Raw genomic sequence first — 15,473 nt, forward strand, 5'->3', positions numbered from 1 at the left:
TAGAAAGAGCATTGTATTTCATTTCTTGATCAACCCATTACAACTTACATTTGCTTTAATAAGCAATTAGCAAACGCATTACAACCACTAACAACCTCTTAAGACAGAAAACCAAAAAAAGATACAAAAAGAAGTAACAAACTTTCCCGCCAAAACTACTTGATTATTATTGTCACAATTCTTCCTATATCAAATTATCTCTAAAATACCCCTCTTAATCACTAAGATATTTCTATTTCGGAAAAATGTATAACCTCTTTCGGAATGTTGTTTGATATAAGCTTCCATAAGGGATCTTTTGATCTGTTGTAGTTTTTGGAAACGAACAAAATTTGATGCAATTAATTGTAAAAATGTAAAATTGATCTTTTGTCGCAAAATTATGCAAGTCCTCGCTCATACGAAAAACCCAATTTTTCTTGCAGAATTTAAAAAATATCGAGTAGCATCAAACTCTCACAAGAAGTGAGATACAACCCAATATACAAGTAGATGACTGGATGTAGCCCAAAAATTGGATAGCAAAATGTTTAATAGAGAGAAAAAAGTTTTATTTTTTTATTTTTTTGAAAGGAGAATAAAGGTTTTATTTCTAGCACAAAAAACTAAAGTAGTAAATAATAATAATAATAATAATAATAATAATAATAAAAGATAGAAGAGGATTGAAAAAAAAAAATCTTCCTTAAAAAAAAAAAAGAAAAAAAATCCTCAAAACAGAATATGGGTGGAAGCGTAGAACTGTGTGAAAAAAAAAAAGAAAAAAAAAACTACTCGTACTCCAGAAAAAAAAATTAAAACGCTTGGAATAACAAAATGAAAAAAAAAAGGAAAAAAAAGGGAAAATAAGCATAGAATTCCTGGAATCGTGAATCTAAGCCAAAAAAAATTCCACGAATATCAACTTTAACCACTCACTCCTGTTCTTTTTTAATCCTCCTAGTTTATTTTGTTTTTTTCTTCGATAATTGAAAAGAAGAACAAAAAAAATATAAATATAAAAATTGTAAAAACCCAAAAAAAAAAAAAAAAGGAAAATCTTAGGAAGAGAGAGATGGAAGGTAGTAGTGGAGAGAGAAAGACTGTTCGTTCGTTTGTTCTTAGCAGTTCCTTTAATCAATTCCCACAAAAACAACAATCACAATCCCTTTTTATAATTTTATTATTACACCAACTGTTTTATTTCTCTTTATTATTTTTACGATAGTATTATTATTAATTATTTTCTAAGAGAAACAAATAACTATGTTGAAGAATACTACAAAATTTGTTGCTTTAATTCTTCTAATACTTCTACTTGGTTGCTATCATTATTATTATTATTTATTATCGTAATTCCCCAAAATATTATCCAATTCAACAAGCAAAGCAATCTTCTCTTGTTCGTGAATCACAACCGATTAATCAATTTCTAGAGAGAGACTACTTTTTGGTATTAGAGAGAGAAAGTGTGGTCTCACTGATTTCTGATTTTTTTTGGAAAATTATTAATGCAATTTATATCTCTCTTTTTTTCTTTCTATCTTTCTACCTCTTTTTTTATTCGTTGTCAAAATACCTAACTTCTGATTTTCATTCAAGTTTTGTTCTTTGCGTTGATTTGCAAATACCCAATTCGATTTGGGGTATTTGCTCATCTGGGTCGTTGTTGATTTTGTTATTTGGTAATTTTAGATCGGTTTTCGTCGATTTCTAGGGTTCTGGTGTTGAAATTGGGGGAATTTGGTAATGGAAGGTGGGAGTTGTTCTGATGGAGAGAAGAAACCGCCTGAAAGTGGTGGTGGTGGCGGCGGAGGTAGTGGTGGAGGTGAGCCTAAAACTAAGAGGAAGATGAAGACGCCTTCTCAACTTGAAGTTCTTGAGAAAACCTATCAAGGTTTGTTCTTTGTTGCTTGCAATTTTGTTTTTATTTATATATCATGTATAAAAATATTGAAGTGTTTCTGATAATATTCATTGTTTGATTGATTTTTTTCTATTTTGATTTTTTTTCTTTTTTTGTGATTTGTTGCTGCAGTTGCAACATACCCATCAGAAGCATTGAGGGCAGAGCTTTCTGTTCAATTAGGGTTAACTGATCGGCAATTACAGATGTGGTTCTGTCATAGGAGGTTAAAGGACAGGAAACCGCAATCAGCAGGTGGCAGTGGTTCAGGAAAGAGGGCAAAGAAGGGGGAGGCAGCGGCATCGGCTGCTGCTGCTGTTACTGCCACGGTTGGCCCTTCTGCAGTTGTTACTCAGGCAATCCTACTGGCTGTGGGTCCCAAAGATGAGATGTTGGGTACTGAGTTGGGTAATGAACATGGGTCAGGGTCTGGTTCGGGGTCTAGTCCTTATGGCCATGGCCATATGGACCCACGCCGAGCATATGTAAGCCGCCCTGGGGTCGCTTTGCCTAGACTCAGTGGGCATAAGAGGTACTATGAGCCTCCTCAATCGGTAGCCGAGCTTCGGGCTATTGCATTTGTTGAAGCGCAGCTTGGGGAGCCACTTAGGGATGATGGACCTGCTCTTGGGATGGAGTTTGATCCTTTGCCTCCTGGTGCTTTTGGTGCTCCCATTGGTAAGCCTCACTTTTTTGTTGTTCTGGATTAATTTTATTTATTTATTTATTTATTTTATCAAAGTCTCAGAGATAATTTGATTTATAGCTTGAAGCAAAAAGTAATGAGATCCATCATTTTATTTTTGCTCGTTTTATCTGTAGAACTATATCATTGCTGGCTGATTTAATGTAGTTAACTAAATTTGATCTGAACGCTGTCTGGTTGACGGTGTCAATTGATTTGTGTGAACTATTTGATCTGTAGTCATTGTATGGTTTGAAGTGTTGTTTTTTGGATTCTGAAACATTATGACTTTTTGTTGGCGGGCTGGAGGCAAATTCTTATTTCACAAGGGGTAAGCTAATCTTTTTGAGTGAGCTAGTGCTATTAGATAGGTCACTCTAATGATGTGTTTGGAACCAATGAACATGCTAGCATTAGTAATTGGTTTTGTTTTGCAATCAAATGAGGAAAGAGCTTTTTCTTCAAAAAAAATAAGAGAAAACTGCTTTAAAACTTTGTCAGAGTTGATATTGTTGAAAATAGTGAGAAATCTTTTCTGTTTAAGCGATTGATTAATCTGTTCAAATTTGAATGCACCCTAGTATGTGACTGATTTTTTCCCTTGTTTATTTATTTATTTTTTTTTTTTTTTGAATTGATATTCGCTTAATTTTTGAAGGTGTGACATCAGATCTTTTATAGAAATTTTTTTGGGTAGAAGAATTTTCTCTGGTTCTGCTGACTGCTTACTGAAAATGTCATGTTTGTATGGTAAAATTTATTAAGCTTTAATCTCATGTATGTAGCAACTTCAATTACACCACAAAAGCCAACTGGACGAACATATGAGTATGAGCGCTCTGATGCTAAACCAGTTAAGGTGAGTTTTTTTTTTTTTAATGAAATCTTCATAACTTTATTCAGGATTATAATACATTTTTTTCATTGAATAATTTCCCAATCTGCTTTGGTTACGATCTTATTCCTTGCATCATATATCTTTGGATAGAAGAGTTGCATCATTATTACAAGTCTCACGTGGCTTACTCCTTCGTCTCTTTTTATTTGCCACATTTTCCTTAATGAGATGTCCCTTTGAAATTGCTGAAAAGTACTCTCTAGTTGGTACTCCTCCGCTTTTTTTAGTTGACAAGTTTTGACTTTAGCACTATTCACACACATGATGAAAAATATAGTCATGTGAGATCTTGTTAAATTCGTCATGATATAAATTCAAAATTTCAATTTTTTTTTTAATAATTTTTGCTTATCAGTAATTAAAGATATTAATGAATGAATTTATGCATTGACAAACTTGACTAAAGAAACGTGTCAACTAAAAAGAAACGGAGGAAATATTTGTTTTGCCCGTCATTTGTTGTGAACTTTGAAGCGGTAACTGGGAAGGACATTAATCAAGTTCTTGTTCTTTGTGTAATTTAGGAAGATAAAGAATTAGGTGACAGATGTATTTGTGTAAAAATGGATCTTGGGGTTCAGTGATCTTAGAATCTGTTGACCTGACTGGATTGCAGTACTGTAGCAAGGTGTCATAGAACAGTGGGTGGTTTCTGATCGATTCATTTTTTTAGTATTCCTTTTGTAACATGTTCTTGTACTGACGAAAATGATCAGAAGCTATGAAAATTATTGATTTTATGTGATAGCTGAAAAGAAAGAGACTTTAAAATTTAGTTTAGTTGGTATGCAAGGTTTCAGATGAACTCGCAAGTCAGAAGTAAATTCATGAAAATTGAAGGTCTGTGTGAGGAAAACCTGGGGTGTCTTATTAAACTTGGTTCAAAATTTGCCATTATGAGGGGCTTTCTATTAGTCTCAATAATTATTGACTAATTCTTTGCACTCTTTGTACTTTGCTGTTGATATAGAGTTTTTAATGCATGTTTATCTTGCAGGGCTCTAGTAGAGCTCCACATGAGTACCAGTTTCTTCCTGAGCAACCAACTGTAAGAAGTGAATCGTATGAAAGAGTGGCTCAATCTCACTACTACGGCTCACCTTCTGATGGGCCAGGAACCAAGACTCCTCCATTATCTAGTGGACGCTCATACATTCATGGTTATGAAGAAGTGCCTGTGGTATATGGTGTTCCAAATCAGATGCCAAATTTAAATTTGATGTCTCAAGGAAAGGGGGGTAACCTCTTGCCGTCCACTTCAGGGGACTATGAAACCATTGCCCGAAAGTCTCCCTATATAAATATGGGCATGGAGTCACCTTTTACTGCAGACCCAAACTCATTAGACAATGCACTTATCCCATCCGAGAGGCGCATGGCCCAAGAAGAGGATGCTGGCAGGTTGGAAAGAAAGCGCAAGGTATATTCTTCTGACAAGAAATTTCCTTATAGTTTCCTTGTTTCAAAAACTTAGTTTGAGGTGCTATTGCAGATTATTTATAGTCTGTGCCAACTATTGGGTCAAGCCATTTTTTTGTGTTTTACTTATTTATTTATTTTTCTGCATAAGCCTTGATTTGGATTGCTCCTTGCTTTTGGCAATTTAATTGTGTAAATGGGTACATTTTGCGCTTTAGAATGAAGAAGCAAGAATAGCCAAAGAAATTGAAGCCCATGAGAAAAAAATGCGGAAAGAACTCGAGAGGCAAGATATTTTGAGGAGGAAGGTAATCAATTCTCGAGTTTTAAGCATCTTTTTTTTTTTTTTTTTTTTTTTTTTTGCTTTGTTCTGTTGCATTTCATTTGTGACGAACCTATTTCATTTATGTTTGAAGAGAGAAGAACAAATGAAGAAAGATATGGAGAAGCAAGATCGTGAGCGAAGGAAGGAAGAGGAGAGGCTGTTGCGTGAAAAGCAGCGGGAAGAGGAACGATACCAGCGGGAGCAAAAGCGTGAAATGGAGCGAAGAGAAAAGTTTTTGTTGAAAGAGTCGATTAGAGTAAGTTAAGATAGGTATCTATCACATACCCTCTTATTTGAGGATGTCTAACTATCTTACTCTAATACAGGCTGAGAAAATGAAGCAAAAGGAAGAACTCCGTAGGGAAAGAGAAGCAGCTAGACAGAAAGCTGCTAATGATAGAGCTGTTGCAAGAAGACTTGCCAAAGAATCGACGGAGCTTATTGAAGATGAGAGATTGGAGCTTATGGAGATAGCCGCTTCAAGAAAGTGCTTGACATCCATCTTGTCACTTGACAGTGAAACTTTGCAAAATCTTGATTCGTTTAGAGGTAGCTACTATGATTTTACTGAATGACATGTTCATTGATGCCTTTTGAAATCATAGACCCGTGTACAGGCTTTGTGCCCTGTACTAGTTTGGAATAGTTAGCAGTGAAACCCATCTGTACAACTGCCCAGACTCGACTACTCTAAATCCTCTATTGACAGAGTTTATATTGGATGATGGTGTTTACAGGGTCAACAATCTATATTACATAGTGTGAATAGTGAATTTTGCTCGCAGGATCAATTCGCACTTGGTGTGGTGGTACCTTGGCTGCTCTTTGTGTCCATCTTGACTTATATGGCTTTTATCTTCTCAGTCCTGTGTTCAACTTCTCAATCTCCGTCTTAGTGATTCCCAACAAAATTATTTTTTTCATTTTAAGATGAAGTTTTTTTTCTTTTCATTATATCAACACTTTTCTCTTTCAATTCTAATGGTTTGCTGTACTACTTTTTCTCCCTATATTCTCTATCGCTATTTCATTTCACCTAAATATTATTATTATTATTATTATTATTATTATTATTATTATTATTATATTTGGTTTTTTTTTTTTTTTTTTTTTTGCTTCTACTTAGTACTTAGTAGGAGTGAACGGGTAGTATGTTGTATCTGTTAGGCCTTTTTTGAGCGACATGTTGACCTATGATTTGCAGAGTTTGAGATGGGACCCTTTTTTTTTCCCCATTTTGCTGTGTAATTTTTACCATCAAGTGTTTTTAAGCCTTTTAAAATAGGAAGTATCACATCAGAATGAGAGCCTTTTTTGAAATAATAAATAGAGCCTAAAAGTAAAGTCAGTGTTGTGCATCTAATTGATCTACGATATATAGTTGATCACTTTTTTTACAACTTAAGCTTATCCGTCATAACTAATTGGTATTTGTGCTTTAGATATGCTGCGGGTGTTCCCACCAAAGTCCGTGCAGCTGAAGAAGCCGTTTGCAATGCGGCCCTGGATGGGTTCGGAAGAAAATGTGGGAAATCTTTTGATGGTGAGACTGAGCAATCCTTATGTAGTTTTCATTTTCTAGCTAAGAGTAATTAATAAGCATTAGTATTCCTTATGTGTGCTTGTATTTCTGTACTTTTATTCACCTATGTATAGGCTTGATCTCCGATTATCTTACATTCTTGACTAAGTATTTAAATTGATTTGCTGCCATGACCATACAAATCAATGCTATATCATATCTTATGCATCACAGAATGGACAGTTGAAATAAAGCGAATGCATGAAGCCTCACTTACATAGAAGATGTTGTGTTCAAATTTTGATGGTAGATGTATAGGATTGTAGAATTGCGGATGGCTTGTATAAAATATGATGATAAGAATGGCTATTTTTGATGACCTGTGCGATCATCTTTAGCTAGTAATTCAATGAATCAGATAGTTAGGTACAGAATTGAGGATATAACCAACTCATCTGTTGAATTATGGTCCTATTTAGTGAATGCCATAATATTATTTGAGATTTTCTTTGGCTGATCACTGGTTTATTCTGATACACCTACATGTTAATGCCTGAAGCTAATTGCTTCAAAGATGTGCATGTGTGTGCATGTATGTGTGCTATGTTTGGGGTGCTGGGGAAGGGTGTTTGACCTATTTTGGTGCTCCAGGAATTGAAGTGCTACAATAGACATTTTTTTGCTCACATTGTTGCTTCTCTTGTATATTTTATCTGATGATGCCGTTCTCTCTCCTCTGAGATACTTTATGATGGGTGCTCATGTCTCTTTTGGTTGTATTTTTAATGTTGAAATACTATTCTTGATTTCAGGTCTGGAGATTTCTAATTACATTTGCTGATGTTCTTGGATTGTGGCCATTTACTCTAGACGAGTTCGTGCAAGCTTTTCATGACTATGTAAGTTCATGAACTTTCCATAATCTTTCTACATATTTACTGAATCAGCATCATTATGCTCAAGATAGCAATCTTACCATTCTTTATGTTTGCCGTTCATCCAGGATCCTCGCCTACTTGGAGAAATACATGTATCTCTCCTGAGAACTATCATCAAGGATGTTGAGGATGTTGCTAGAACACCGACCACAGGGCTTGGCATAAACCAAAACAATGTTGGTAATCCTGTTGGCGGACATCCTCAGATTGTTGAAGGGGTAAGCTCTATTTTTTGCTGCTCAATTGTCCCCCACTCCTTCTCCATATACACACGTGCGTGCACGCACATACACAAAAATAAAGAAAAACATTGAAGCTTATAATGTGTTTTACCAGGCATATGCATGGGGTTTTGATATACACAGCTGGCAGTGCAACTTAAGTCCATTGACATGGCCAGAAATTCTCCGGCAGTTTTCTCTTTCTGCAGGTTTTGGGCCAAAACTTAAAAAAAGAAATGTTGAGCAGGCATATTCACGCGAGGAAAATGAGGTATGATCTCATTGCAGTAGTTGATCTAATCTTTTAATAACCTAGGTTTGTCGTACCCTCCCTATTCAACAAAACATTGCAAAGTAGCTTTTACATTCCACTGAGCTTGGTAGTGGTTTTGTCGAAGTTAATACAGAAGTTTGAATCATAGCTCTTTAATCGTGCATGAAACAATTCATTAGTTCACCTGCTGTTGGTGCAAGACCTTATGTGTATCTCGTTCAGTCAATGTTTCGAATCCTTGTTGCTCATCTAGTTAGTAAATGAAGTTTATGTTTTCGGATTCTAGTTTGTTTATTATGTTTTTTTGTAAGTATCCCTTTTTAATAGATGCATTTGCCAACATAAAACTTTCACCAATATTATCTTTAATTAGCAATAAATACAAATTATATGTTGATATTCGAAAAATATTTATCAAGACTATTCTAATAAGTACCTATTATGACTAGGGATGTTCAAAAATACCCAACCTGTTAGTAGGGTATTTTTTTTTTTAAGGTTGGGTCATGGGCCGCCTTCGAGAAAAGTCGGGTACCTGCTGACCCGTTATTTGTTTTTTATTTTTATTTTTATTTTTATTTTTTAGGGTCCACAAGGCTGCCTTACAACCTGTAGTCTATTTCCCTAGGGTAGACAATCACACATTCACGCCTCTAAAGTTAACCCAGCCGCCATCTGCAATCTCTCTCCTCCTTCAATCTCCTCACTTTCTCATGCCATCCAATTTTTCTTTCTTTCTCCTCTATGATGGCTCCATGTTTTCCCTTAAACCAAATTCAATAGTAGAAGTATGGAGATAAGTTTAGCTTGAAGACATTCAATTTCACACGCTTCTTGAGCTTTCATCCCTCTTATTCTTTCGGATCTCCACCAGTAGTGAATCATTATCTTTCTTATTTGTGCCCGTGGATTTAAAATTCAAAGCCAAGGTTGAGTTCAATGATGCCCAATTTTTTCCTTACTCTTTCTACTGTAATTTTTTCCCAAAATTTGTGGTTTTGATTTTTCTTTTTTTTTTTTTTTGAGAGAAATTATGTTGTTCTCATTAATTCCCAATTTTGTTGATGTTTTACTAAGATGAAGAAATTAGTAGTTGATTTCCCAAGTTTCAAATGCTTTGATTAGTGTTTAAATTCTAATTGAACTCATTTGTATTGTGAATTTGGCTATAAATTTAATTAGAGTTTATTTTAGATAAAGTTGAAAAACAATAAATTTGTGGGTCAGGTCATGGGCCCCTCTTCAACTACCTGCAAAGCCGGGTAATGAACAGCCCTAATTATGACTGTGCTGATCTTATATACTTTTATGTAGCATTAACATTGGTCAAGTAATGTACATGAATAGTTCATAAGTGAAAATGGGGCATTAAATTTAAAAAAAAAAAAAAAAAAAAATCGAGGGAGTATTATGTTTAATCAATTAAAATACATCTTAAATAGATCTTGTTTTAAATTACTTTTTAAAACAAATTTTGTGATTTTATAATAACTGATTTACAGGGTTTTTTAATGAAAGCTATATTCGTTTTTGCACATATGAATATTGGAAATTATTGAAAATAAAACTCTAATTATAATATAATTATCCTTAGAAAAAATCTATATAAATTTCACTTTGCATCATGTGTGTCATACTAATGCTTAGTTTCCATGATATGATGCGGGACACATGAACTTTTGGCAAAACTCACATGTCAATTTTACCACAACTATTATCCAAGGTGGTCAAATATCCCCTCAATTTATTGGATCCCACCCACCTTGATAGATTGAGATTCTCTTATTCTCTTTGCTGTACAATCCCCCGTGTGATAGAATCCTCTCTCCCTTATTTAGCCAGGAGGATTTTTTTCTTTTCCTTTTTCTGTAAGTATCGAAATTAATAGTTTTGGACAGTCGTGTTTAAAAGTGCAAACCGGTAGTTTATTGAGTCTGGTCTTGATGGATTCAGTTTAAGATAAATCAGTGTGATGAGTCATTTGTTTTGACTTTTGGTCAGTTTTGGTCTTAAAGTCAATTGCCAACCAGTTCATCATGACATTATTTTGAACATTTGTATATGTTATCCAGTCTGGTAGGTTTTGTAATTTTAGGCAATTCACATACGGCAATTCACATACGGCAATTAATGCCTAGTTTTAGTTTTTTCATGAACTTTTTATTTCTCCAAGATGAAATTTTCCTCTCTGGTTATTGTTCTTGCATGTATTGTGTTGCTGGCCTCATATCTGTATTTTAACTAATGATTTCAGGGCAATGATGGTATTGACATAATATCTAATTTACGTACCGGAGCAGCAGTTGAAAGTGCTGTGGCTATTATGCGGGAGAGGGGTTACTCTAACCCACGCAAGTCAAGGCATCGACTCACTCCTGGCACAGTCAAATTTGCTGCTTTTCATGTTTTGTCTATTGAGGGGGCAAATGGACTAAATATATTGGAAGTTGCTGATAGGATACAGGTGAGAGCATTGATACCTGCAGGCTTATAACTTCTTTGTATTGTTCATACTTCATACTAATATTTACAAGGCTTTTCTTTTCTTTCCTTTTTTTTTTTGGGTTAGAAATCTGGACTTCGTGACTTGACAACAAGCAAGACCCCTGAAGCATCAATTGCAGCAGCATTATCTAGAGATACAAAACTTTTTGAAAGAACTGCACCTTCAACGTACTGTGTGCGCTCTCCCTACAGGAAGGATCCTGTTGATGGAGAAGCCATTCTATCTTCTGCCAGGGAAAAAATTCAGATATTTAAAAGTGGTTTTATAGATGGAGTAGAGGCAGATGTTGATGGGATGGAGGTTGATGATGTTGAGAAGGATGAAGACTCTGAAAGCGATATTGCTGAAGATCCTGAGATTGATGATTTGGGTACTGAGCTGACTCCAAACCTAGATGTAAATCCTCCTTATGACGGGAATAGTTGTGTATCAAAAGTTGATCCAGACAATGGTAGTAGGGATTTGCATTCCCATGCTGATAATACATCTAATGGACTTGCAGACACCAGTGGTGCTTTGTCTTCAGCTCATTTGGAAAGCTTTAAGGAGATTAGTGATAATGGATGTTTTGTTGAGGATTCTGTGGATGTTGGTGGAATTTGCCAAGAGGGGAATAATACTGATCATGAAGACACTGATATTGATGAAAGCTTTCCCGGTGAACCTTGGGTTCAAGGACTTATGGAGGGAGAATACTCTAATCTTAGTGTTGAAGAGCGCCTCAATGCTCTTGTTGCCCTTATTGGTGTGGCTACTGAGGGAAACACAATTCGAGTTGTTCTAGAGGTTGATTTTTTAAAGTCTTTTTTTACTCCTTTCCCGGGTGTCCCCCCTCCCCTTCTTTCTTGAAGCCCTTCATTGAAGCTCTTTTATGTTCTATTTCTGCCAATATTTAATTTTGTTGCTATATTCTGGCATGTAATATATTATTAGGAGCGTTTAGAAGCAGCAACGGCACTGAAAAAGCAAATGTGGGCTGAAGCTCAGCTGGATAAGCGCCGCTTGAAAGAGGAGTATTTGATGAAGACTCCTTATGCAGCATATGTCACAAACAAGACAGAATCAAACACAATGGCATCTGCACCTGATAGTAGGCAGAGTCCGATGCTTGCTCTGGATGAAAATAGTAATGAGCCTATGGTTAATCCTGCAATGCAGAAAAAGCCACTTCTTGATTCCCATAATGATAATAATTTACCAGCAGACCTTCCCTCTGATAAGAATTTGACAACACCAAACTTTGCTGCGGGTTCAGATAATCTTGCTTTGCAGCAGTCTGTATATGCTGCTGAGAGGTGTCGTGCTCAGTTGAAGTCTTATATTGGCTACAAAGCTGAGGAAATGTATGTTTATAGGTCGTTACCTCTTGGTCAGGATCGTCGACGAAACCGCTACTGGCAGTTTATTGCGTCTGCTTCTTGTAATGATCCTGGTGCTGGCAGGATATTTGTAGAATTGCATAATGGTGGTTGGAGGCTTATTGATTCTGAAGAGGTTATCTCTCTACTTCTTTTCCCTTCCTTTTTGTTGGTTTCTTGAAGTGCTCAAGGACTAAAATGTTTTTGTTCAAGGATTATTTGACCCTGGCCAGCACTTTAATACCTGTACATGATATATATGTTTTTCTACTCTATACAGGGTTTTGATGCACTCTTAGCTTCATTGGATGTACGTGGGGTTAGAGAATGTCATTTGCACGCATTATTGCGAAAAGTTGAGCCTCTGTTTAAGGAGTCCATTAGAAAGCAGCCTAGCATGGATAGACAGAACAATGTTACTATTAAAGCCGAAGCTTCTGAAGTACATTTTAACCCTGAAAGCAGTGGTGGTACTGATAGCCCTAACAGTACTGTTTGTGCTTCAAATTCTGATGTGCCTGAACCCTCATCGTCATTCAAGATTGAGAGTGGTAGAAACAATCTTGAAGTAAAGAATACCTTTAAAAGGTACAAAAATTTTGAAGAGTGGATGTTTAGAGAATGTTTCTCTTCCTCAATTTTATGTGCCACTAAGTATGGGAAGAAGAGGTGTATGGAGTTGGTGTGCAGATGTGATTCTTGCCATGATGTATACTTTTTCGAAGAGAATCACTGCCCTTCTTGCCATAAAACATATAGTGTATTTGACCAGAGCTTTAATTTCTCTAATCACTTAGCCCAATGCCAGGAGATTAAAGTTAATCTTGACTGGAACCTCCAGCGCCTAGAATATCCTCCTCCAAGAATTAGATTGATCAAGGCCCTCTTAGCTTTAGTAGAGGTGATGTATGATATCTTCTTACTTTCATGACATTCTGCTGTGTCTCAGTTCTGATATGGCTAAACTTTATTTATTTGTATGTTTAATATTGCTATTCTTTTCAACAGGTTTGTATTCCTCCTGAAGCCTTTCAACCTGTTTGGTCAGATGCCTATCGAAAATCCTGGGGTTTGAAGCTACATATGTCAGCATCCGCAGAAGACCTTCTACAGGTTATATCTTCTTTCTCATTCTCTAAATCTGCAGTGTTATTATCTTATGTTAATCTACATGGGAGTTCATTCTGAATGTCTTCTTGCCTTGCCTATTTTTTTCTGCATTTTTGTTTAACAACTTGATGTGTGTATGGTTCCAACTTTTCTTTGTCATCAGGTCCTTACCGTACTTGAAGGAGTGATAAAGAGAGATTTCTTGCTGTCAAATTTTCAGACAACAAGTGAATTGTTGGCTTCTGGTAATGCTAGTGGGTATGTTGTCAACGATTCCACAAATTTTGGCATTGTGACTATGCTTCCATGGGTACCCCAAACAACAGCAGCTGTGGCTTTACGGCTCATGGAACTTGATTCAGCAATTTCATATCTGCCTGATCAGAAACCGAAGGATACAGAACCTAGGCACTTCCTGGTACGTCTTTGGCTTAATTTGTAGGTCTTCATGAATAATGATTGAATAGAGATTTAGCTGTGGAATACTGGAATTCTGTTTCTGCCAATTTTAAATTTCTAATATAAGCTGAAGAACAAGTTCTTATTGGACCATGGTTTTATTGGCACCCTGCAAATCAAGTGATAATTTCTTGTATCTCTGTCATTGTCTAATATTCCTTCCGTTTTTAAATTCTTGCTCCATTTCTCCATGTGCGGAGTTTTAGAAGAAATTGGAGAAAGTAATAAAATATGGAGGTAGTAGGGTTGGTGGAAGGTAAATTGGAGGAGATAATCTAAAGGTAATAAAATATAATTCTATTGGGCCCTACCAGTTGAGAGACATGAATAATATATTGTAAAAGCTTTCCAAATAAGGAAATGGAGCAAGTATTTAAAAACAGCCGCAAGTGGAAAGTGGAGCAAGTATTTAAAAGTGGAGGGAGTATTATTCCTTGGATTTTTGCTCTTGAATTATAGTTGTTCTCACTAAATTATAATTACTTTTTATGGTAACAGTTGGGAAAAGTTGTGAATATACTCTTGTTTTTCTTTTCTTTTTGCATTAGAATCTTCCTTCCAAGTACGCTGTTGTGAGAACTGTCCAAGATGATGAGCTTACTGGTCCACCAGGTGACCATCAACAGGAAGATGCATGGTTTGATCATGGTGATCTTGGATTTGCTTCTATACGCGGTAGTCGAGGCCGGGGCCGTGGTGGTAGATCTCGTGGTGGTAGATCCCAAAGAAGGGTTGCTAATTCCCGAGGTGGTGAACCTAGCAGAGGGTTAGCCTCCAATGAGAGACTTGGGGAGGTACTTGGTGGATGGAAAGGCCGTAGTAGTCGTGGTAAAGGAGGACGTAAGCGTGGTCGTCGCTCTGTGCGAAAGAAGCAGAAACCTGTTAAGAAGGTGGCATCTGCTGTTGGTGGAAGGAGTCTGCCTGAGCCAATTATCTTCGATAAATCTCCTCCTGGTTTCTCTGGAAGGGGTGAATGGAATCATGATGAGAGTAGACTGATGCAAGTGGATGAGATTGATGTCAATGATGATAGCAACTCAGAGCGATCAGACTATGAAGATGATTTTAATGGCCAAGCTTCAGGGGATGAGTATGATGACATGGCCATTGATGATTATACTGCTGTCTATAATGGCAGACCTCCTCATTTAAGTGATTATAATGTTGATGATATCGATGAAGAGTATGATGATCAAGATGAAGTGGGAGATGTTCGTGATGAAATTGGAGATGATGATCACCGTGATGAAGTGGCAGATGATGTGGATGAAGATGATGTAGATGAAGATGATGTGGATGTTGATGGTGGTGAATATGAACAAGGTGAATTAGAGGATGTTGGAGGATACTTGAATGCAGATTCTGAAGACGAGATAGAGGGGAATGGAGATGAAGATGGAATGCGTGATGATAGGGATCAAGATGACACATCTGAATCTGCATCAACTGATTATAGTAGTGATTAGGTTATTAACTTAATATTATTAGCTTCAAGGAAGGGAGTTTTTTTGGCGACTGTATTATGTAAGGTTTAGAGATCTACTTCTTTCTCTTTTTGTAAATGTGGTGCAGTTTAGAAACAATTAGTCCCATCTGATCGTAATGTTGATCAGATGTGGCTGCAAACTGAAGTGAATGCGGGTTATGGAAGGTGTAACAATTACAAGTACATTTTGCAGTATATCAGTTAAGTTTTAGTGAATCAGAAATTGGAAATTTTGACTTTTACCACCAAAAAAAATCAAAAAATTGTTTTTTACCACCAAAACTTCTAAAACTTTTATTTTACCACCAAAAAAATTTCTAAAAATTGTTTTTTACCACCAAACGGCAAGAAAACCGTTAAATCTAACGGCTTAAAAAAATTTCCTTC

General features: G+C 36.1%; 1 protein-coding gene across 1 annotated transcript; it reads left to right on the forward strand.

Moving 5' to 3' along the window:
- The first annotated feature begins 870 nt into the window (after nucleotides 1–870).
- Nucleotides 871–15,328, forward strand: LOC145589545 (homeobox-DDT domain protein RLT2-like). Its single transcript, XM_081646160.1, has 18 exons — nucleotides 871–1,876; nucleotides 2,018–2,563; nucleotides 3,356–3,429; nucleotides 4,466–4,888; nucleotides 5,106–5,195; nucleotides 5,304–5,468; nucleotides 5,539–5,761; nucleotides 6,655–6,755; nucleotides 7,547–7,633; nucleotides 7,738–7,890; nucleotides 8,009–8,164; nucleotides 10,422–10,631; nucleotides 10,737–11,459; nucleotides 11,607–12,167; nucleotides 12,312–12,932; nucleotides 13,040–13,144; nucleotides 13,305–13,559; nucleotides 14,149–15,328. The coding sequence occupies exons 1-18, from the start codon at nucleotides 1,729–1,731 to the stop codon at nucleotides 15,064–15,066; spliced, it is 5,559 nt and encodes a 1,852-aa protein (XP_081502286.1). The 5' UTR covers nucleotides 871–1,728; the 3' UTR covers nucleotides 15,067–15,328.
- The last annotated feature ends 145 nt before the right edge of the window (nucleotides 15,329–15,473 follow it).

Source organism: Chenopodium album, chromosome 17 (genome assembly GCF_948465745.1).
Source record: "Chenopodium album chromosome 17, dcCheAlbu1.1, whole genome shotgun sequence".
Lineage (NCBI taxonomy): Eukaryota > Viridiplantae > Streptophyta > Magnoliopsida > Caryophyllales > Amaranthaceae > Chenopodium > Chenopodium album.